This window comes from Protomyctophum parallelum (genome assembly GCF_964188405.1).
Source record: "Protomyctophum parallelum genome assembly, chromosome: 15".
NCBI classification, from domain to species: domain Eukaryota; kingdom Metazoa; phylum Chordata; class Actinopteri; order Myctophiformes; family Myctophidae; genus Protomyctophum; species Protomyctophum parallelum.
In genome coordinates this window covers 41383951-41408950 of record NC_139710.1, presented here as the reverse complement: position 1 = coordinate 41408950, position 25000 = coordinate 41383951, and the positions used below count along the sequence as shown (strand labels likewise).

General features: G+C 51.9%; 2 protein-coding genes across 2 annotated transcripts in view; one reads left to right on the top strand and one right to left on the bottom strand.

Moving 5' to 3' along the window:
• The window catches only part of mylkb (myosin light chain kinase b), a 243182-nt gene that overhangs the window by 155602 nt on the left and 62580 nt on the right, over window positions 1–25000 (bottom strand). The gene's annotated exons all lie outside the window — the stretch shown is intronic.
• atosb (atos homolog b) overlaps window positions 978–25000 on the top strand; it is a 31754-nt gene continuing 7731 nt past the window's right edge. The window contains 9 exon segments of the mRNA XM_083783166.1: window positions 978–1120; window positions 3335–3523; window positions 8786–8990; window positions 10585–11377; window positions 12541–12717; window positions 12720–13201; window positions 17460–17521; window positions 19782–19866; window positions 22619–22777. Coding sequence (XP_083639292.1) covers window positions 10720–11377; window positions 12541–12717; window positions 12720–13201; window positions 17460–17521; window positions 19782–19866; window positions 22619–22777 — 1623 coding nt within the window. The 5' untranslated portion in view covers window positions 978–1120; window positions 3335–3523; window positions 8786–8990; window positions 10585–10719.

Genomic DNA, 25000 nt, shown 5'->3' with positions numbered 1-25000 from the left:
CACACACACACACACACACACACACACACACACACACACACACACACACACACACAGGAAGTGCAGTTAGCTCCTGCTGCTCAGCTGATAAAGTGTTTTTTGTTGGTGTGTGTCGGTCGCTCCCTGCAAGCCAGCCAAAGATAAGTGTGTGTGTGTGTGTGTGTGTGTGTGTGTGTGTGTGTGCATGCTTCTCCACCAACTGCCATCACGCACACACACACACACACACACACACACACACACACACACACACACACACACACACACACACACACACACACACACACACACACACAGTTTTGGGTGGACAAATTAATTAATTTGGGTGTCCTCGACATGAAAGTGCTAGAAACATGCCCGGGGACCCCCAGGGGTCCTTGAGGGAGTTCCAGGGGGTCCCCAGCTAAATGATAGTTGGGAACCAAATGGACCCCTTATGGGTCTGTAACTCTGAGAGTGTACAAATGGAACCAAATGGACCCTTTATTGTACTTTACTACTGTACTATTATTATTCATTTTATAAATATAAATTGGGGGTCCCAGGGGTTCGTAGAACCACTGGCTTATTTCCATCAGACATGGCAACACCGCTCTTTCCTGCTTCTGCAAAACAGGCCTGGCAGGTGGGCGGAGTTTAGGGCGGGCTCTCCGTCTGCCCCCGAGCCAATCAGAGCGGAGCCCCACTGCGACCTCCGGCCAATCAGCTGACGGTGTGTACGTGTGTGTGTGACTGTGTGTGACTGTGTGTGACTGTGTGTGTGTGTGTGTGTGTGTGTGTGTGTCTCCTCCCCCCATGCCTTCACTGCTGAGTGAGCAAAGCACGCCTCGCTCGCCCGATCAGCTGAGAGGAAATACTGAACAAACACACACACACACACACACACACACACACAGAGAGAGAGAGAGAGAGAGAGAGAGAGAGAGAGAGAGAGAGAGAGAGAGAGAGAGAGAGAGAGAGAGAGAGAGAGAGAGAGAGAGAGAGAGAGAGAGAGAGAGAGAGAGAGAGAGAGAGAGAGAGAGGAGGGCGGTGATAGTTTTTGTGAAGTAGTCTGACAAAACAACTCTTTCCTACCAGACAGACAGACAGACAGACAGAAGCCATATCTGCGAGGGCGAGGGTGAGTGTCATGACTGTTTCTTTCTGTCTGTCTGTCTGTCTGTCTGTCTGTCTGTCTGTCTGTCTGTCTGTCTGTCTGTCTGTCTGTCTGTCTGTCTGTCTGTCTGTCTGTCTGTCTGTCTGTCTGTCTGTCTGTCTGTCTGTCTGTCTGTCTGTCTCTCTCTCTCTCTCTCTCTCTGTCTGTCTGTCTGTCTGTCTGTCTGTCTGTCTGTCTGTCTGTCTGTCTGTCTGTCTGTCTGTCTGTCTGTCTGTCTGTCTGTCTGTCTGTCTGTCTGTCTGTCTGTCTGTCTGTCTGTCTGTCTGCCTGTCTGTCTGTCTCCTCTCTCTCTCTATTGACACAAAGTGACTCAACGTCTCCTAAAATGGCCACACGAGGGACAGGGTGGCCTGGTGGCCAGATGTGGTATTGCAGTCTGACAGGGTGGGAAGTGTCGTGGGTCACGTGACTGTGCCTTGTGACCACGACACTTTCATGGGAGCCAGATCTCGCACCGGAAGTTACATGAATGCAAAGCAGTGAATGGAGCCGGCTGGACCGCTATAGGGGGCGGTGGCTAAGCGGTAGAGTGACCACTAGGGGGCGGCGGTGGCTCCATTTCCAATGGAAGCCCATATGGTTTGACCGAACATTTGGTTTGATGGGGGGGACCCTCCTGGTGCTGCGGCCATCTTGGAAACTAAACACAATATAAACAGCTCCACCAGAGAGCTCCAGACTTCCCTCTCCAGAGCAACATTAGTGACTTCCTCCTGGGGGATCCCGAGGCCTCTGCGCCTTGGTCTGCCCCGGGGTCTCCTCCCAGTGGAGATATAATCCATCTGGTCCTTGGTCTGCCCCGGGGTCTCCTCCCAGTGGAGATATAATCCATCTGGTCCTTGGTCTGCCCCGGGGTCTCCTCCCAGTGGAGATATAATCCATCTGGTCCTTGGTCTGCCCCGGGGTCTCCTCCCAGTGGAGATATAATCCATCTGGTCCTTGGTCTGCCCCGGGGTCTCCTCCCAGTGGAGATATAATCCATCTGGTCCTTGGTTTGCCCCGGGGTCTCCTCCCAGTTGAGATATAATCCATCTGGTCCTTGGTCTGCCCCGGGGTCTCCTCCCAGTGGAGATATCAATCTGGTCCTTGGTCTGCCCCGGGGTCTCCTCTCTCTCTCACTCACTGCCTCTGTCTCTGTCTCTGTCTCTGTCTCTGTCTCTGTCTCTGTCTCTCTCTCTCTCTCTCTCTCTCTCTCTCTCTCTCTCTCTCTCTCTCTCTCTCTCTCTCTCTCTCTCTCTCTCTCTCTCTCTATCTCTGTCTCTCTCTCACTCACTGCCTCTCTCTCCCTCTCTCTCTCTCTCTCTCTCTCTCTCTCTCTCTCTCTCTCTCTCTCTCTCTCTCTCTCTCTCTCTCTCACTGCCTCAGTCTCTGTCTCTCTCTGTCTCTCTGTCTCTCTTTCTCTCACTGCCTCTGTCTCTCAGTCTTTGTGTTTAAGGACAAAGGAACTGTTGTCTCATGCTAGCTTGGTTGCCATGACAGTGTCTCAGTGTGACTTACAGCCCTCCAATGTTGCCAGGTTGTGATCCCAGTGTTGCACAAGTTAGCATGACGCTCAACAAGTTAGCATGACGCTCAACATGATAGCATGACGCTCAACACGTTAGCATGAGGCTCAACAAGTTAGCATGACGCTCAACACGTTGGCATGACGCTCAACAAGTTAGCATGACACTCAACAAGTTAGCATGGTGCTAACACTCAACAAGTTAGCATGACGCTAATACCCAACAGGTTAGCATGATGGTAACACCCAACAGGTTAGCATGATCCCAAGACCCAACAGGTTAGCATTGTGCTAACACTCAACAAGTTAGCATGACGCTAACACCCAACAGGTTAGAATGATGCTAACACCCAACAGGTTAGAATTACGCTAACACCCAACAGGTTAGCATGATCCCAACTGGTTAGCATGGTGCTAACACTCAACAAGTTAGCATGACGCTAACACCCAACAGGTTAGCATGATGCTAACACCCAACAGGTTAGAATGACGCTAACACCCAACAGGTTAGCATGATCCCAACACCCAACAGGTTAGCATGGTGCTAACACTCAACAAGTTAACATGATACAATTAATTGAGCTGTGTGTGTGTGTGTGTGTGTGTGTGTGTGTGTGTGTGTGTGTGTGTGTGTGTGTGTGTGTGTGTGTGTGTGTGCGTGTGTGTGTCTGTAGGGATCGTGAGTGGAATGCTCCTGTCATGATGTCACCGCCATGCCACACCCCCCCACGCCTCGATGACCAAGGAGGGCATGTCCAGCCGTCGGCCAATCACAGACGGAGCCTGGGTAGTAGAGTCACTTCCTGTGCAGAAGAAGCATTTCCTCTGAGGAGCCTCCTACCTCACTGACGCTCCGCCCCTCGGTAACTACCTCACTGACGCTCCGCCCCTCGGTAACTACCTCACTGACGCTCTACCTCACTGACGCTCCGCCCCTCGGTAACTACCTCACTGACGCTCCGCCCCTCGGTAACTACCTCACTGACGCTCTACCTCACTGACGCCCCGCCCCTCTGTAACTACCTCACTGACGCTCTACCTCACTGACGCTCCGCCCCTCTGTAACTACCTCACTGACGCTCCGCCCCTCTGTAACTACCTCACTGACGCTCTACCTCACTGACGCTCCGCCCCTCGGTAACTACCTCACTGACGCTCTACCTCACTGACGCTCCGCCCCTCTGTAACTACCTCACTGACGCTACGCCCCTCTGTAACTACCTCACTGACGCTCTACCTCACTGACGCTCCGCCCCTCGGTAACTACCTCACTGACGCTCTACCTCACTGACGCTCCGCCCCTCTGTAACTACCTCACTGACGCTCTACCTCACTGACGCTCCGCCCCTCGGTAACTACCTCACTGACGCTCCGCCCCTCCGTAACTACCTCACTGACGCTCCGCCCCTCTCTAACTACCTCACTGACGCTCCGCCCCTCGGTAACTACCTCACTGACGCTCTACCTCACTGACGCTCCGCCCCTCTGTAACTACCTCACTGACGCTCCGCCCCTCGGTAACTACCTCACTGACGCTCTACCTCACTGACGCTCCGCCCCTCAGTAACTACCTCACTGACGCTCTACCTCACTGACGCTCCGCCCCTCGGTAATTACCTCACTGACGCTCCGCCCCTCGGTAACTACCTCACTGACGCTCCGCCCCTCGGTAACTACCTCACTGACGCCCCGCCCCTCGGTAACTACCTCACTGACGCTCCGCCCCTCGGTAACTACCTCATTGACGCTCTACCTCACTGACGCTCTACCTCACTGACGCTCCGCCCCTCGGTAACTACCTCACTGACGCTCTACCTCACTGACGCTCCGCCCCTCGGTAACTACCTCACTGACGCTCCGCCCCTCGGTAACTACCTCACTGAAGCTCTACCTCACTGACGCTCTACCTCACTGACGCTCCGCCCCTCGGTAACTACCTCACTGAAGCTCTACCTCACTGACGCTCTACCTCACTGACGCTCCGCCCCTCGGTAACTACCTCACTGACGCTCCGCCCCTCGGTAACTACCTCACTGACGCTCCGCCCCTCTGTAACTACCTCACTGAAGCTCTACCTCACTGACGCTCTACCTCACTGACGCTCCGCCCCTCGGTAACTACCTCACTGATGCTCCGCCCCTCGGTAACTACCTCACTGACGCTCAGCCCCTCGGTAACTACCTCACTGACGCTCTACCTCACTGACGCTCTACCTCACTGACGCTCTACCTCACTGACGCTCCGCACCTCGGTAACTACCTCACTGACGCTCCGCCCCTCTGTAACTACCTCACTGACGCTCCGCCCCTCTGTAACTACCTCACTGACGCTCCGCCCCTCGGTAACTACCTCACTGACGCTCCGCCCCTTTGTAACTACCTCACTGACGCTCCGCCCCTCTGTAACTACCTCACTGACGCTCCGCCCCTCTGTAACTACCTCACTGACGCTCCGCCCCTCGGTAACTACCTCACTGACGCTCCGCCCCTCTGTAACTACCTCACTGACGCTCCGCCCCTCTGTAACTACCTCACTGACGCTCCGCCCCTCTGTAACTACCTCACTGACGCTCCGCCCCTCGGTAACTACCTCACTGACGCTCCGCCCCTCGGTAACTACCTCACTGACGCTCCGCCCCTCGGTAACAACCTCACTGACGCGCCTCGGTAACTACTAAACCTAGACAATGGTTTCACACTAACTCCAGAGGGCCACAATAGAGCGTCGCAGTCCCGCCTTCTCGAGAGACCCGTTCGTTTTCCTCATAGACTTTTCAGAAAGTATTTATTTAAAGACGTTTACGCCGCGGACAAAGCCAACTCTTGTCGTGACCAATCATGACAACAAACACAATTCTTCGGGCCAAACAAGTAATTTTGGTCCAAAATATTGTGTGTGTTGTCATGATTTGTCACGACAAGAGTTGGCTTCGTACGAAGCTTATAAGGTCTTTAAATAAATACGTTTTGAAAAGCCTATGGAGAAAATGAATGGAGAATAATTTCCTGGGCCACTCGTCGTTCTGAAAGGGGGAGGGACTGCGACGCTCTATAGTCCCACACTCACTCCAGAGGGCCACTATAGTTCCACACTCACTCCAGAGGGCCACTATAGTTCCACACTCACTCCAGAGGGCCACTATAGTTCCACACTCACTCCAGAGGGCCACTATAGTCCCACACTCACTCCAGAGGGCCACTATAGTTCCACACTCACTCCAGAGGACCACTATAATTCCACACTCACTCCAGAGGACCACTATAGTTCCACACTCACTCCAGAGGGCCACTATAGTTTCACACTCACTCCAGAGGGCCACTATAGTTCCACACTCACTCCAGAGGGCCACTATATTTCCACACTCACTCCAGAGGGCCACTATAGTTCCACACTCACTCCAGAGGGCCACTATAGTTCCACACTCACTCCAGAGGGCCACTGTAGTCCCACACTCACTCCAGAGGGCCACTATAGTCCCACACTCACTCCAGAGGTCCACTATAGTTCCACACTCACTCCAGAGGGCCACTATAGTTCCACACTCACTCCAGAGGGCCACTAAATTTCCACACTCACTCCAGAGGGCCACTATAGTTCCACACTCACTCCAGAGGGGCACTAAATTTCCACACTCACTCCAGAAGGCCACTATAGTAAGTTCCACACTCACTCCAGAGGGCCACTATATTTCCACACTCACTCAAGCTCAAAAGCAAGTTTTGAACTTGTAGATCGGCAATTTTTGCTATATTTGATAATATAATATATATAATATAATATAAATGTGTGTGTGGCTGGCTGGGTCTGACAACGAAAACAGCACACACACACAAACACACACGCACATTGTATAACTGTATATATGGTGATTTTGGGTGTGCCAGTACAGTACAGTGACAGTGACAGTACAGTACAGTACTCGCTGATAACAAACTATCCTTACACCTGGGAAAAACTGAATCCATCCTCTTCGGATCAAATAGTAAACTCAGCAAGGCAGATGGCTTCTTGGTTAGAGTGGGTGACAATGTTATCACACGAAAAGATCAAATTACCTACCTAGGTTCCATCCTGGAGGCCAATCTTTCCGGTGATAAAATGGCCACCAACGTAATCAAAAAAGTCAATCAAAGAACAAGATTCCTTTACAGGATCTCCTCACTGGTCAGCAAAAACACCTTGAAGACCTTAACAGGAGCCCTCGTACAAGGTTTCTTTGACTATGCATCCACCTCTTGGTACCACAGCACCTCAAAGGCCCTTAAAACAAGGCTCCAGACCTCCCAAAACAAACTGGTCAGGCTCCTACTTGGCCTCACCCCCCGAACCCACCTCACCCCTGCCCACTTTGACAGGCTGGGATGGCTTAGGATCGACGACAGAGTACAGCATCTTGCAATGGGTCTGGTCCACAAGATTCGATACACCACCAAGATACCCATGTACCTGTCTAAATACTTCCTTAATGTAAACGAAGTCCACACCCACAACACCAGAGGGAGTGCAACAAACCATGTACAACCCAGATTCGGCACAAACAAGGGACTAAATTATTTTCGCTCCTATGCCACCAAAATGTGGAACGCCCTACCAACAGTCATTAAGACATGTGAATCCCTTGACTCCTTCAAAACCGCTCTCAAAGGGCACCTACGGATGGCTGCAATTCAAAACTGGCCTCTGTAAAATCTGAATCCCCCCCCCCCCCCCCCCCCCATTTTCCCTCACTGTATATTGTATCTTTTCCCTTTTTTGCTTCCCATATGATGAATTCCTGTTCTGTACTTTAGCTACATAGAAATGTCTATTTGTATGTCTCTAAATGTCTGTATGTCTTTAAATGTTTTGATGAATTGAACAATGTGGACCCTGTTGTAAACAAGTGTAATGCTTAATTGGGTCGTCCACTCACAGTTGACAGTCTTTGTATTGAGTTTGTGCTTAAAATGTACTGTAAATTCTACAAACTGTTAATAAATATTTCAATCAATCAATCAAACAGTACAGTACAGTACAGTACAGTACAGTACAGTACAGTACAGTACAGTACAGTACAGTACAGTACAGTACAGTACAGTACAGTACAGTACAGTACAGTGACAGTGACAGTGACAGTACAGTACAGTACAGTACAGTACAGTGACAGTACAGTACAGTACAGTACAGTACAGTACAGTACAGTACAGTACAGTACAGTACAGTACAGTACAGGGACCCCCACATGGTAACTCTGTCATTTCTCAACCGTTTCGGACGCGGGGCGGCTCTTCGGAATCGGGGCGACACCATGGGTGCGTTCCTGTGGTTCAGTACAGTACAGTACAGTACAGTAGAGGGTACAGTAGAGGGACGCGGTGCGGCTCCCTGGGTGTCTTCCTCTGGGTCTCGATCTTCCAGGAAATACCTATATATATATATATATATATATATATATATATTAGGGCTGTCAATCGTTTAAAATTTTTAATCTGATTAATCACATGATTGTCCATAGTTAACTGTGATTAATCGCAAATTAATCGCATATTTTTTATCCGTTCTAAATATACCTTAAATCAGTGGTTTTCAAGATTTTTCATATCAAGGTCCATTATTTATTCTGCATTTGAGCCACGGAACCACCAGTTGATGACATTTAGCCTTCCAGACCCAAACTAAAGAACTGTATTGATGTTGGCCAATGGTACCATTTCGAGAGATAACAGGCCATGTTGATCAAAATAACATGTTTTCTAAGTTTTCTAATTGTGTAGACTTAAATTAACTTAAGTAATGCAGCTGTTTAACAATTATTCAACTCTTCAGTGTAAAATTGCCATGCGTCTCTCAACCATTCTGTCAAACTTCAAAGTGCGTTAATCGCGCGTTAAAAAAAATAGTACCGTTTAAAGGATTGTGAGTTAACTAGTTAATAGTGCGTTAACTTTGACAGCCCTAATATATATATATATATATTCAAAGACAAAAATAGCAGACCTACTAGCGCGCCACTCAGTGGCGCGCTATGAGCTTGTAGATCTGCTATTTTTCAATAGCTAAAGCATAACGTGATGCTAACACCAAAAAGGGGTTCCCGCCCAGAATAGTCAACGTCTTTGTTATTTTGCTTCCTTTCCGTCACATAGTTCCTGCGTCCCCTATACTTCCTCGTTTGGAGCCAATCGAAAGCCATCTCCTGTTCCTCTCTCACCCGATTGGTCGGCAATGCTGGCGGCATCGTCTGGCGGTCGCCGCCGCGGAGACGGGCGCCGTCCTGCAATTGGCTGCCGGATGTCGTGGCGGGAAGCAGGCCGCCGCCAGGCCCCTCCCACCTGGACCGCAAGGACACAGGTCAGACTCCTCCCCCGTCCCCTATAATCCTAAAATCCTGGCCCAGGTGAAAGGAGTTGGCCTTATTAGGCCCACTGGGCAGAGCCTGAGCAGAGCCTTTTGTGGTGGTTCTGGAGAACCGTGGGTCCGACCGACCGACTCGACACCGGGCACTGCCCTCCCTGTGGGGGTGTGGACCGCGTGTGTCGAATGTGAAGTCGGCGGGGCGAACAGTTCTCGAGTTACGTTCATTACAAGCACACACGCGCACACACACACACACACACACACACACACAGAGCACACACACAAACACACACGCATGTACGTACGCACGCAGAGACGTGGTGCATTTATAGTACGATATTGAAGATAGAGAATCAGCCGTTAGTTTGAGGTTGATCCTGTATTTTATTTTCCTTAGATTTCCTGTACTAATATTTGGAAACTAAAAAGAAGGCACCAGATGTACGAGAATGATCATGTTTGTACGATACTTTGACACTCTTGTCAGTTTCATTCCATAGACTATGACTAAAACTAAAATATAAATTTGCAGCACTGTCTCAAACACTGAATACACAATTCTTTGTGACACGTGTGATGTCTCAATACAATATTTAAATTTACAGCAACGGAAGCGTAGAATATAAATGCTTCCGTCATACAGTCTGGAGCAACGGAAGCATGACGCTAACATGTTGCCCCTCCCATTAGCATGACGCTAACATGTTGCCCCTCCCATTAGCATGACGCTAACATGTTGCCCCTCCCATTAGCATGCCGCTAACATGTTGCGCCTCCCATTAGCATGACGCTAACATGTTGCCCCTGCCATTAGCATGACGCTAACATGTTGCCCCTCACATTAGCATGACACTAACATGTTGCCCCTACCCTTAGCATGACGCTAACATGTTGCCCCTCTCATTAGCATGACACTAACATGTTGCCCCTACCCTTAGCATGATGCTAACATGTTGACCCTCTCATTAGCATGACACTAACATGTTGCCCCTCCCATTAGCATGACGCTAACATGTTGCCCATCCCATTAGCATGACGCTAACATGTTGCCCCTCACATTAGCATGACGCTAACATGTTGCGCCTCCCATTAGCATGACGCTAACATGTTGCCCCTGCCATTAGCATGACGCTAACATGTTGCCCCTCACATTAGCATGACACTAACATGTTGCCCCTACCCTTAGCATGACGCTAACATGTTGCCCCTCTCATTAGCATGACACTAACATGTTGCCCCTACCCTTAGCATGATGCTAACATGTTGACCCTCTCATTAGCATGACACTAACATGTTGCCCCTCCCATTAGCATGACGCTAACATGTTGCCCATCCCATTAGCATGACGCTAACATGTTGCCCCTCACATTAGCATGACGCTAACATGTTGCCCCTTCAATTAGCATGACACTAGCATGTTGCCCCTCCCATTAGCATGACGCTAACATGTTGCCCCGACCATTAGCATGACGCTAACATGTTGCCCCTCCCATTAGCATGACACTAGCATGTTGCCCCTCCCATTAGCATGACGCTAACATGTTGCCCCTACCATTAGCATGACGCTAACATGTTGCCCCTCCCACAGGCGCTGTGAGGCTGATCTTCCCGTCTCCCAGCGGGGAGCGTAGCGACTTCCTGTACGACTTCCTGTATGATCTGAGTCAGGACTAGGACCTACCAGACACACACACACACACACACACACACCAGAACCAGAACCATGCGACACATCCACGTGGAGCTCGGCCACAAGGAGGCGCCGGCCACGCTGGAGCTTCCAGTGCGGGAGGGGGACCTCCTCCTCCCACCCCCCTCCTCCCCCCCGACGCAGGGGGCCCCGGACCCCCACCCCAGAGGCCCCGGGGCTGGGCTGGGGGGCCCCGGGGGTGCTCTCGGGGACCCCGGCGTGGGGGCGGGGCTCAGGCCCTTATTCGGCGGTGAGGAGCTTCGCATGCAGAAGGTCTACCAGCTGTCCATCTTCTCACAGAGGGGGAGGGGCTTCTCTGAGCCCAGGACCCTCCCCCACCCCCGCCCGGGGGGAGGGGTGGGGGTGAAGAGGGGCCTGGGAGAGCCCTCCCCCGCCTCGCCGGCTCACAACAACAACAAGCGCCCCCACCTGGAGGACTCTGAATCGGACGACGAGGGGCTAGAGGGCGGGGTGCTGTGCGGGCCGGGCCCCCCCGGGGGCCTGTACCCCTGGGATCCCCCCGATGGGGGGGGCGGGGGGCTGTCCCCCAGGACTCCGCCCCTCTCGCCGAGCCACACCCCTTCCCGGAGGCCCGCCCAGCACAACCACGACAGGCCCGTACCGGAGGTCTTCGCCGGGCCGCTCTCGCCCAAGTCGCCCCCCCGTGGCGGGGGAAGCGCACCTCCCCCAGGTAGGCACGGCCCAGGGCTTAAAGTTCTCAGTCCTGGGGACGGATTTCAGTCCTGAGGATTTTATAGGGGTTATTTAATGAGATCTGTGCAGATTTGCAAAAAGTAATTTTCAGTCTTGGGATTCTTTTTGGCTTTAAGCCCTGCACGGCCACATCATTACGTCATATTATCATAATGTCTAATCGCAGTTATTTTAAATAATATGTTCAAAGATTTGCGCCACATTTACACGATTTTCTTCAAAAATACGCGACTAGCGACTGGACAGCGGGGGCCTGTCTAACGCAGGATCTTTTCTTAGAATTGGACGGGATGATTTAGATCGCGAGTTATTAACGTTTTAAGACTTTCGTTGTCGTCGGCTAAACGGGTGGGGGGGGGACATTTTCGATGATGTCCCACTGTTACGCAACATCGAGTATTGCGCAACAGGCGCTCCTTGGCTGTGGAGCGATGCGACCGGTTTTCATATCAATGAACTTCGTCTTTTGGATAAACCTTTGTCCCGGGCGCTGGGTGTTACTAAAGGATGGTGAACTTCGTCATGTGTTAAGTGCTAGTAAGCAGCTCTCTGTGCTAGTAAACAGCTCTCTGTGCTAGTAAAAGCTCTCTGTGCTAGTAAACAGCTCTGTGCTAGTAAACAGCTCTCTGTGCTAGTAAACAGCTCTCTGTGCTAGTAAACAGCTCTCTGTGCTAGTAAACAGCTCTGTGCTAGTAAACGTATGTGCTAGTAAACAGCTCTGTGTGCTAGTAAACAGCTCTGTGCTAGTAAACAGCTCTGTGCAAGTAAACAGCTCTCTGTGCTAGTTAACAGCTCTCTGTGCTAGTAAACAGCTCTCTGCACTAGTAAACAGCTCTCTGTGCTAGTAAACTTATGTGCTAGTAAACAGCTCTCTGTGCTAGTAAACAGCTCTCTGTGCTAGTAAACAGCTCTCTGTGCTAGTACACAGCTCTCTGTGCTAGTAAACAGCTCTCTGCGCTAGTAAACAGCTCTCTGTGCTAGTAAACAGGACCTGAGTCCACTCTGTACTTGGACTGCTGTCTCTTTCCCAATAATAGCTGATCTGCGAGCTAGATGGTGGTGTTTGAAATTAAACGGTTGTCAATTTGTTAAATGTCGTAAATTGTGACCCATCTCCCCCCCCCCCTCCTCCTCCTCCAGGCTCCCCCGCGGCCAGTCCCTCCAGAAGCCCACCGGGGGCAGGACCCCCCTTCTCCCCGCCCGGTGGGGGGGGTCCTTGGACCAGTCCCACCAGAAGCCCACTGGGAGGAGGACCACCCTTCTCCCCGCCCGGTGGGGGGGGGTCCTTGGACCAGTCCCTCCAGAAGCCCACCGGGGGCAGGACCCCCCTTCTCCCCGCCCGGTGGGGGGGGGGGTCCGGGAGCCAGTCCCTCCAGAAGCCCACCGGGGGGCGGCGGACCGTTCTCCTCGGACCCCCCGGAGCCCGGTGAGGCCGCGCGGTGGCAGGCCGGGGGTCTCGAGTCCTCCCCGCCCGAGCGCAGCGCTGCGCGGTCCCCCCCCCCCGTCCACACCCCGACACACCCCCCCCCGCCCCGGGGGAAGCCCCCCCCCCCCATGCGCGGCCAAGAGGAGGCTGCTGCTTCTGCCACCAGGGGGCGACTCGTGTTCAGAGGACGAGGGTCCGTCCACCTCCAAGAGGAGCCGAGGCTCCTCCTCCTCCCAGACCCCTCCCCCAACCACCACCACCACCGCGGGGGGGGGGCTGGGAGGGGGCCGCAGCACCGACGCCAAGGCTGCCCCCTACTGGAACCACCTGCTCCCTGCAGCGCTGCTGGCGCAACGAGACCACCGGAGCTCCAAGGTTAGCGCACGGCACGCATGTACACGTACACAGTACACACTGACACCACTTCACCCATTCTGACCTGAGATCAGATTCTAAAAATGTCTGTTTGAAAATGACAGTTTTCTGAAAAAGCTATGTTTCTGTGTCAGTCGTTCTTGAACGCTTCTAAAGACTCTTAGCCAGTGATTAGTCCGATCAGCGCGACCACCTCCGCCATTACTGTTTTGAGGAGAACTATCGCCCCCTGGCGGCTGGCAGGGGGTAATGAGTAAAATATAAATGCTTCCGTCGTACAGTCTGGAGCAACGGAAGCTCTGATCACGAGTAAAATATAAATGCTTCCGTCGTACAGTCTGGAGCAACGGAAGCTCTGATCACGAGTAAAATATAAATGCTTCCGTCGTACAGTCTGGAGCAACGGAAGCTCTGATCACGAGTAAAATATAAATGCTTCCGTCGTACAGTCTGGAGCAACGGAAGCTCTGATCACGAGTAAAATATAAATGCTTCCGTCGTACAGTCTGGAGCAACGGAAGCTCTGATCACGAGTAAAATATAAATGCTTCCGTCGTACAGTCTGGAGCAACGGTAGGGTTGGGGAGGGGGGGGGGGGGTGCGCTATCATCACGCCATACTGGAACAGGCAGAGTAGCTCCAGAATGAAACCTATTGAAGAGACTGTCATTGTTCTGACCCCTCCATGACACACACGCACGCACACACACACACACGCACACACACACACACACACACACACACACACACACACACACACACACACACACACACACGCACACACACACACACACACACACGCACACACACACACACACACACCTACATGGCTCATTCTGGTCTCTGAGTAGTACGTTGGCTTCCAATTCCAGTTCTTTTTTTTCTCCATTTTTTTTTTTACAAGTGAGTTCTATGAAGGATGGAAGGGAGGGGGGGGGGGGTGTCACACGGTGGGGGGGAAACACGGGGTCTCCAGAGCACAGTAGAGAGACACACACACACACACACACACAGATAGACAGGTAGAGAGAGAGAGAGAGAGAGAGAGAGGGGGGGGGGGGGGGGGTGGTGGGCAACCCAGCCCGACTGACAGGACTTACTTTTTTTATCCGGACGGAAAAAAAGGCAGGAAAAAAAAAACACCAGGCCCGGCGGAGCGGAGCGGAGACAGAACTATAATAAACAAAACCAGGCCCGGAGGAGCGGAGCGGAGACGGAACTATATTAAACCCACCAGGCCCGGAGGAGCGGAGCGGAGCGGAGACAGAACTATAATAAACTAGAAAAAGTGCCCTTCTGGGCACAGGTCTCCACCAGGTTATCCACAGATCCGTGCAGTTAGAGGTAAAAACACTTTTCGGCCAGTTATAGCGCCACCTTGAGGTTGAGTTGAAATTGTTCATGTGGCATTTTGTCCTCGGCCTAGTGGGAATGTGGGTGCACAATTTCACGGAAATCACGCGATGTGTTCATGATTTGCAGCATTTTGTTTGAAACTGAGCACTCCTGTGAACTTTGGAAGCCAATCTTAACCAATCAGGATGGAGTGTGAGAAGTGTGAAAGACCGGTTTGGTTGAATGGCTCTAGAGAGACTGTGTACCAATTTGCGTGATGTTTGGACAAAATCTGTAGGTGTGCTGTGCAAAAACTTGTTTTGCACAAAGCGGCCTCCTGGTGGCGCTATAACAGGCCGTTCTGGAAGGTTTGGGGCAGAGGTTCATCGTTGGCATCCAGGGAGTGTGTGTGCAAAATTTGGCATCGACCGGGTTAACGGTGGCCGAGATTAGCTGCTAACGGACACACACACACACACACACACACACACACGGACGGACGGACGGACGGAGTGCAAAACATACTCTCTCCCCATGCCTTCGGCCTGGTGGAGACAACAAAACCAGGCCCGGAGGAGCGGAGCGGAGACGGAACTATATTAAACCCACCAGGCCCGGAGGAGCGGAGCGGAGCGGAGACGGAACTATAATAAACAAAACCAGGCCCGGAGGAGCGGAGCGGAGACGGAACTATAATAAACAAAACCAGGCCCGGAGGAGCGGAGCGGAGACGGAACTATAATAAACAAAACCAGGCCCGGAGGAGCGGAGCGGAGCGGAGACGGAACTATAATAAACAAAACCAGGCACGGAGGAGCGGAGAGGAGACGGAACTATAATAAACAAAACCAGGCCCGGAGGAGCGGAGCGGAGACGGAACTATAATAAACAAAACCAGGCCCGGAGGAGCGGAGCGGAGACGGAACTATAATAAACAAAACCAGGCCCGGAGGAGCGGAGCGGAGACGGAACTATAATAAACAAAACCAGGCCCGGAGGAGCGGAGCGGAGACGGAACTATAATAAACAAAACCAGGCCCGGAGGAGCGGAGCGGAGACGGAACTATAATAAACAAAACCAGGCCCGGAGGAGCGGAGCGGAGACGGAACTATAATAAACAAAACCAGGCCCGGAGGAGCGGAGCGGAGCGGAGACGGAACTATAATAAACAAAACCAGGCCCGGAGGAGCGGAGCGGAGACGGAACTATAATAAACTAAACCAGGCCCGGAGGAGCGGAGCGGAGACGGAACTATAATAAACAAAACAAACGGAACCAATCAGGATGTATTCCTCCTCCACCATGGGTGGGGTGGGGGTGGGGGTGACGCGGAGCCCCCCCGCCCCCAGCTGACGTAGAGCCCCTCCCCCTCCCCCCCCGCGTCGGGGGGAGGGGGAGGGGGTGGTGGTGGTGCCAGCGAGGGGGGGGGAGGGGGAGGAGAGAGGGGTGGCGGTGGCGTTCGCTGGCCGCCAAGGACCCGCCACGATGCTCGGGCTGCGTAGCCCGCCGCCGCCGTTAGCTCGCCACCAGGGGGGGGAGGGGGAGTGGGTGACCCCCGCGGCCCAGGAGGGGGAGGGGGAGTGGGTGACCCCCGCGGCCGGCGGCCCCCAGGACATGGGCAACAGTGTCGCTACGTTGCCATTCAGCTCTCGACAGCCAGTAAGTACAGTGGAATCTATATCGTTACTACCGGCCTGATACCTAGAGGTTTTGAAAGGTACCTTTCTGGGGAAAGGTACCTCTGGAAGCCACACCTCTGATGGGTGTGGTTTAGTCTTAAGGGGTGTGTTTTTTCACCCACTGTGTAATATAATAAACAGACAGTAGGTGGCAGTAGGACAGAGGCCAGTAAGTACTTTAGTCTCCATTAAGTACTTTAGTCTCAGTAAGTACTTTAGTCTCAGTAAGTACTTTAGTCTCAGTAAGTACTTTAGTCTCGCGTAGCCAGACGACTATTTCCAACAATCTCCGAATGCTTTATATTTAGAGTCTGCCCTACAGGCCCTGTGACCTGAGGAACGGATTAGAGTCTGGCCTACAGGGGAACGGATTAGAGTCTGGCCTACAGGCCGCCGTGACCTGAGGAACGGATTAAAGTCTGGTCTACAGGGGAACGGATTAGAGTCTGGGCCTACAGGGGAACGGATTAGAGACTGGTCTACAGGGGAACGGATTAGAGTCTGGTCTACAGGGGAACGGATTAGAGTCTGGTCTACAGGGGAACGAATTAGAGTCTGGTCTGCAGAGGAACGGATTAGAGTCTGGTCTACAGGGTAACGGATTAGAGTCTGGTCTACAGGGGAACGGATTAGAGTCTGGTCTACAGGGGAACGGATTAGAGTCTGGCCTACAGGGGAACGGATTAGAGTCTGGTCTACAGGGGAACGGATTAGAGTCTGGCCTACAGGCCCTGTGACCTGAGGAAGCTGCCGTTTCCGTTCAATGTATTTTAAATACCTTTTACATTTTATTTGTCTATTTCCTTTTCCTGCTAAGCAACAAGCTACACGTGCTTAGATGGTTTTCTATTTATATTAGGATACATTTGCGCGACTGTAAAGATGAAACGGAAGTGGGGAGGAGGCTCCACTTCCGCTTTATCGCTGACTCATGACAGCTCTTTTCATTGCTCCAGACTGTGTTAGGGGTTAGGGGATATGAGCTCTGGGCTTATCCAGTACCCGTTTTCAATAAGCTTTGGGCTTATTGAGTACCCGTTATCAATAAGCTTTGGGCTTATCCAGTACCCGTTATCGATAAGCTTTGGGCTTATCGAGTACCTGTTATCAATAAGCTTTGGGCTTATCGAGTACCCGTTATCAATAAGCTTTGTCATGAAAGGGGGCGGGGCTGCGTCGCTCGTTAAGCCTGATCGATAAAATTGTTGTCGTAACGTTTCATTCCTTGACCTTTAACCTGCAGGGTGCCGCTACAGAGAGCTCACGCTCCGCCCGGAGGTTGAATCGTGCGCTGCGACTGAAGAGGTAAGAGAACGCCACAGACACTTTATCTCATTTAGACAGTTTTATGAAAAACTATGTTTCTATGTCAGCTGGTGCTCAACCTTTTTCACGTCGAGGACCCCCAGAATTATCTGTCTAACTGTTCTCTAACTGTCCCTCTAACTGTCCCCTGTCCCTCTAACTGTCCCTCTAACTGTCCCCTGTCCCTCTAACTGTCCCCTGTCCCTCTAACTGTCCCCTGTCTCTCTAACTGTCCCCTGTCCCTCTAACTGTCCCCTGTCCCTCTAACTGTCCCTCTAACTGTCCCCTGTCCCTCTAACTGTCCCCTGTCCCTCTAACTGTCCCCTGTCCCTCTAACTGTCCGTCTAACTGTCCCCTGTCCCTCTCACTGTCCGTCTAACTGTCCCTCTAACTGTCCTCTAACTGTCCCCTGTCCCTCTAACTGTCCCCTGTCCCTCTAACTGTCCCCTGTCCCTCTAACTGTCCGTCTAACTGTCCCCTGTCCCTCTCACTGTCCGTCTAACTGTCCCTCTAACTGTCCTCTAACTGTCCCCTGTCCCTCTAACTGTCCCCTGTCCCTCTAACTGTCCCCTGTCCCTCTAACTGCCCCTCTAACTGTCCCCTGTCCCTCTAAATGTCCCCTGTCTCTCTAACTGTCCCCTGTCTCTCTAACTGTCCCCTGTCCCTCTAACTGTCCCCTGTCTCTCTAACTGTCCCCTGTCTTTCTAACTGTCCCTTGTCCCTCTAACTGTCCCCTGTCCCTCTAACTGTCCCTCTAACTGTCCCCTGTCCCTCTAACTGTCCCCTGTCTCTCTAACTGTCCCCTGTCCCTCTAACTGTCCCCTGTCTCTCTAACTGTCCCTCTAACTGTCCCCTGTCTCTCTAACTGTCCCTCTAACTGTCCCCTGTCCCTCTAACTGTCCCCTGTCCCTCTAACTGTCCCCTGTCTCTCTAACTGTCCCCTGTCCCTCTAACTGTCCCCTGTCTCTCTAACTGTCCCCTGTCCCTCTAACTGTCCCCTGTCCCTCTAACTGTCCCCTGTCCCTCTAACTGTCCCCTGTCCCTCTAACTGTCCCCTGTCCCTCTAACTGTCCCCTGTCCCTCTAACTGTCCCCTGTCCCTCTAACTGTCCCCTGTCCCTCTAACTGTCCCCTGTCTCGCTAACTGTCCCCTGTCCCTCTAACTGTCCCCTGTCCCTCTAACTGTCCCTCTAACTGTCCCCTGTCTCTAACTGTCCCCTGTCCCTCTAACTGTCCCCTGTCTCTCTAACTGTCCCCTGTCCCTCTAACTGTCCCCTGTCCCTCTAACTGTCCCCTGTCTCTCTAACTGTCCCCTGTCCCTCTAACTGTCCCCTGTCCCTCTAACTGTCCCCTGTCTCTCTAACTGTCCCCTGTCTCTCTAACTGTCCCTCTAACTGTCCCCTGTCCCTCTAACTGTCCCCTGTCTCTCTAACTGTCCCTCTAACTGTCCCCTGTCTCTCTAACTGTCCCCTGTCCCTCTAACTGTCCCCTGTCTCTCTAACTGTCCCCTGTCCCTCTAACTGTCCCCTGTCTCTCTAACTGTCCCCTGTCTCTCTAACTGTCCCCTGTCCCTCTAACTGTCCCCTGTCTCTCTAACTGTCCCTCTAACTGTCCCCTGTCTCTCTAACTGTCCCTCTAACTGTCCCCTGTCCCTCTAACTGTCCCCTGTCCCTCTAACTGTCCCCTGTCTCTCTAACTGTCCCCTGTCCCTCTAACTGTCCCCTGTCCCTCTAACTGTCCCCTGTCCCTCTAACTGTCCCCTGTCTCTCTAACTGTCCCCTGTCCCTCTAACTGTCCCATGTCTCTCTAACTGTCCCTCTAACTGTCCCCTGTCTCTCTAACTGTCCCCTGTCTCTCTAACTGTCCCCTGTCTCTCTAACTGTCCCCTGTCCCTCTAACTGTCCCCTGTCCCTCTAACTGTCCCCTGTCTCTCTAACTGTCCCCTGTCCCTCTAACTGTCCCCTGTCCCTCTAACTGTCCCCTGTCCCTCTAACTGTCCCCTGTCCCTCTAACTGTCCCCTGTCTCTCTAACTGTCCCCTGTCCCTCTAACTGTCCCCTGTCCCTCTAACTGTCCCCTGTCCCTCTAACTGTCCCCTGTCCCTCTAACTGTCCCCTGTCTCTCTAACTGTCCCCTGTCCCTCTAACTGTCCCCTGTCCCTCTAACTGTCCCCTGTCCCTCTAACTGTCCCCTATCCCTCTAACTGTCCCCTGTCTCTCTAACTGTCCCCTGTCCCTCTAACTGTCCCCTGTCTCTCTCCAGTCGACAGCTACGCAGTGGCAGACACAGCGAGTCCTGCCGACCCGCTCCGCGCTCCTTCAGCCGATCGCTGCTGGGGAACTTTGAGGTACCGTTTACACTCTGACTGCAGTACCGCCCGGTACCACAAGCTACCGCCCGGTACCACAAGCTACCGCCCGGTACCACAAGTTACCGCCCGGTACCACAAGTTACCGCCCGGTACCACAAGGTACTGCCCGGTACCCTGTGGTACCGGGCGGTACCCTGTGGTACCGGGCGGTACCCTGTGGTACCGGGCGGTAGCTTGTGGTACCGGGCGGTACCTTGTGGTACCCTGTGGTACCGGGCGGTAGCTTGTGGTACCGGGCGGTACCCTGTGGTACCGGGCCGTACCTTGTGGTACCGGGCGGTACCTTGTGGTACCTTGTGGTACCGGGCGGTACCTTGTGGTACCTTGTGGTACCTTGTGGTACCGGGCGGTACCCTGTGGTACCGGTCGGTACCTTGTGGTACCTTGTGGTACCTTGTGGTACCGGGCGGTACCCTGTGGTACCGGGCGGTACCTTGTGGTACCGGGCGGTACCTTGTGGTACCTTGTGGTAACTTGTGGTACCGGGCGGTACCTTGTGGTACCTTGCGGTACCTTGTGGTACCGGGCGGTACCCTGTGGTACCGGGCGGTACCTTGTGGTACCGGTCGGTACCTTGCGGTACCTTGTGGTACCGGGCGGTACCTTGCGGTACCCTGTGGTACCGGGCGGTACCTTGTGGTACCGGTCGGTACCTTGCGGTACCTTGTGGTACCGGTCGGTACCTTGCGGTACCCTGTGGTACCGGGCGGTACCTTGTGGTACCGGGCGGTACCTTGTGGTACATTGTGGTAACTTGTGGTACCGGGCGGTACCTTGTGGTACCTTGCGGTACCTTGTTGTACCGGGCGGTACCCTGTGGTACCGGGCGGTACCTTGTGGTACCGGTCGGTACCTTGCGGTACCTTGTGGTACCGGGCGGTACCCTGTGGTACCGGGCGGTACCTTGTGGTACCGGTCGGTACCTTGCGGTACCTTGTGGTACCGGGCGGTACCTTGCGGTACCCTGTGGTACCGGGCGGTACCTTGTGGTACCGGTCGGTACCTTGCGGTACCTTGTGGTACCGGTCGGTACCTTGCGGTACCCTGTGGTACCGGGCGGTACCTTGTGGTACCGGGCGGTACCTTGTGGTACCGGGCGGTACCCTGTGGTACCGGGCCGTACCTTGTGGTACCGGGCGGTACCTTGTGGTACCTTGTGGTACCGGGCGGTACCTTGTGGTACCTTGTGGTACCGGGCGGTACCCTGTGGTACCGGTCGGTACCTTGTGGTACCTTGTGGTACCTTGTGGTACCGGGCGGTACCCTGTGGTACCGGGCGGTACCTTGTGGTACCGGGCGGTACCTTGTGGTACCTTGTGGTAACTTGTGGTACCGGGCGGTACCTTGTGGTACCTTGTGGTAACTTGTGGTACCGGGCAGTACCTTGTGGTACCTTGCGGTACCTTGTGGTACCGGGCGGTACCCTGTGGTACCGGGCGGTACCTTGTGGTACCGGTCGGTACCTTGCGGTACCTTGTGGTACCGGGCGGTACCTTGTGGTACCTTGTGGTAACTTGTGGTACCGGGCAGTACCTTGTGGTACCTTGCGGTACCTTGTGGTACCGGGCGGTACCCTGTGGTACCGGGCGGTACCTTGTGGTACCGGTCGGTACCTTGCGGTACCTTGTGGTACCGGGCGGTACCCTGTGGTACCGGGCGGTACCTTGTGGTACCGGTCGGTACCTTGCGGTACCTTGTGGTACCGGGCGGTACCTTGCGGTACCCTGTGGTACCGGGCGGTACCTTGTGGTACCGGTCGGTACCTTGCGGTACCTTGTGGTACCGGTCGGTACCTTGCGGTACCCTGTGGTACCGGGCGGTACCTTGTGGTACCGGGCGGTACCTTGTGGTACCGGGCGGTACCTTGTGGTACCTTATGGTACCTTGTGGTACTTTGTGGTACCTTGTGGTACCGGGCGGTACCTTGTGGTACCTTATGGTACCTTGTGGTACTTTGTGGTACCTTGTGGTACCGGGCGGTACCTTGTGGTACCTTATGGTACCTTGTGGTACTTTGTGGTACCTTGTGGTACCGGGCGGCCACCTGGCCTTACTACAGTCCTGCCCTGAAGTCAGCTTGTGGTACCTGGCCTTACTGAATGGTACCGGGCGGTACCTTGTGGTACCGCCCGGTACCACAAGGTACCGCCCGGTACCACAAGCTGACTTCAGGTCAGGACTGCAGTAAGGCCAGGTACCACAAACTGACTTCAGGTCATGACTGCAGTAAGGCCAGGTACCACAAACTGACTTCAGGTCATGACTGCAGTAAGGCCCGGTACCACAAACTGACTTCAGGTCATGACTGCAGTAAGGCCAGGTACCACAAACTGACTTCAGGTCAGGACTGTAGTAAGGCCCGGTAATTAAAGAGGGTTTGGAATTGTAACAGCTGAGATCAGTACTATATCAGTATTCTGATATTAACATGCGGGCCGCATTAAGTGAAGGTGGGGGCCGCTTGTGGCCCCCGGGCCGCCAGTTGCCCACCCCTCATATAAAACATGGTACGTGTGTGTCGAATGTGAAGTCGTTGGGGGGGTCGTTGAGTATTGCATATTTTCCTACATAATGCCTCATTTGCATATTTAAAAATGTAAAATTTGTAATACAATAAATCATTGTCTTCGGGTAAGTACTAAATTGGGGAACCAACCGGTGGAAAAGGGGCCACAGAGACATTTACAGTAGGATACCGAACCTACTGTAATGTTCCCCCCGTGTCCAGGAGTCGATGCTGAAAGGTCGTTTCTCTCCGTCGGGCCGCGTCGACGGCTTCACGGCGGAGATCGGAGCCAGCGGCTCCTACTGCCCGCAGCACGCCACACTTCCTGTGGGCGTCACCTACTACCACCTCTCTGAGCACAGCGCCCCCTCTCCCTTCCTGGTGAGTCTGCGTCACTACACCCTCACTGCCCTGTGCCACTTCGACGATGGAGAGGGACGCTTCGTTGCGTGTTACTGTCGTAGCAAAAAACAAATAAATAGATATTTATTTATTTTTGCTACGACAGTAACATGCAACGAAGCTGATCTACAAGCTCTAAAAGCTAATCTAAAAGCTAATCTAAAAGCTCTAAAAGCTAATCTAAAAGCTGATCTACAAGCTTGAGCTTGAGCTTGTAGATCAGCTTTTTTTTTATTTGCTGTTATTTGAATTGAAATCCTGAAATTTCTTTTGTGATTTTCTTTTTTAATTGGATTCCTGAAAAGTAACATGTTCATTTAATTTTCAAATGCCTTTAATTATAGTTACTAGCCCTTACCCGTTGTGAGATATTTGCCCCCCTGCGCCCGGTGCGTTTTTAATTCACTAATAAATTCATTATTAATAATTAATGTGTCAAATTAAAAAAAGGGCTCCGTTACGCCCTCCATATTCATATGGTCAATGCCTGTGTGAAAAGTGGGAGCGTTTGGTGCAGGCAATGAGATTCGGTGAATTATAGTATGATGTTAACTTTATGAACTAAATACAAATGACAAAATGACAAAATGACAATAACATTGTAATACTAGTCATTCAGCTACTAATGTCGACTGTAATTAAAGCAAGTCATGTTTGGATTTGTGACCAATAATAAATCGGTATTCAGATATTAAAGGTATATTCAGTGATTTCACTTAATTCAAATATCACTTATTTTTTTGTTTTGTTGTGATAATCCTCTCTACTATAGAGTGTGCTGACCATATAAGGAGTTCCTCCCTTTCCCCAGTTAACCCCTGGGGGTCAAAAAACCTCAGGTTTCGTTTTTGGCTCTCTATCCTGATTGGATGAAAGGCTTTGGGTCCCAGCCAAAAACGAAACCTAAGGTTTTTTGAGTGAAATCACTGAATATACCTTTAACCTGCGGGCCACATTAAGTGAAGGTTGGGGCCCTCATGTGGCCCCCCGGGCCCCACCCCTGCTGTACTATATCAACGCACGCACGCACGCACGCACAACCACACACTCCCTGGATGCCAACGGCGAGCCTGTCGTAGCGCCACCAAGAGGCCGTTTGTTTGAGAAACATATTTCCATATCATTACTCGTATATATTAAAACATATTAAAACATATTTCCATATCATTACTCGTATATATTAAAACATATTTCCATATCATTACTCGTATATATTAATCATTATATATCATCATATCCATACATCACGCCCTATTGGTACACACTATCCATATAGTCATGTGATCAACACGGATCTGTCCCATAATCCATCCCGATTGGCTAAGATTGGTCCGTCGACCAGATTTGACTGAGAGACTGCCATCGCGCAAACTACAGCTTTTCACCAGAGGAGACAAACCTTTTTGTTTTTCTTCCAAAATGAGTTAATATCACAGGCAGACTCTTCACATACTAGAGCATGTCTGAAATAAGTGTCAGGGCTGAAATCGACATGTAAATATGAAATAAATGCTTAAACATGTAGCTAGGTGTAATGTTAGAGACCACAGAAGACATGTATATATGAAATAAATGCTTAAACATGTAGCTAGGTGTAATGTTAATGTCCACAGAAGACATGTACATATGAAATAAATGCTTAAACATGTAGCTAGGTGTAATGTTAGTGTCCACAGAAGACATGTAAATATGAAATAAATGCTTAAACATGTAGCTAGGTGTAATGTTGGAGACCACAGAAGACATGTAAATATGAAATAAATGCTTAAACATGTAGCTAGGTGTAATGTTAGAGTCCACAGAAGACATGTAAATATGAAATAAATGCTTAAATATGTAGCTATAGATGTAATGTTAGAGAACACAGAAGACATGTAAATATGAAATAAATGCTTAAACATGTAGCTAGGTGTTCCATGTTATAGTCCACAGAAGTGAACCTTTTCAAGCCTGTTTTCTCAACTCGCTGTTTCTCTGCCAGACATTACTCTATAAGCCATATCTCCAAAACTGGTGGGTCAAACTGAACAACCCAATATGTCAATTTGATGCTATGATTCCCTGCTTTCATATGACATGACAAAACAATGGCAGTCCCTCAGTCAAATTTTGTTCTCAAATCATATGAAATGAAATGCATGTGAAACTCAGCACGTACATTCCCACTATATGCAGAGGACGAAATGCCACTTTCATATCAGC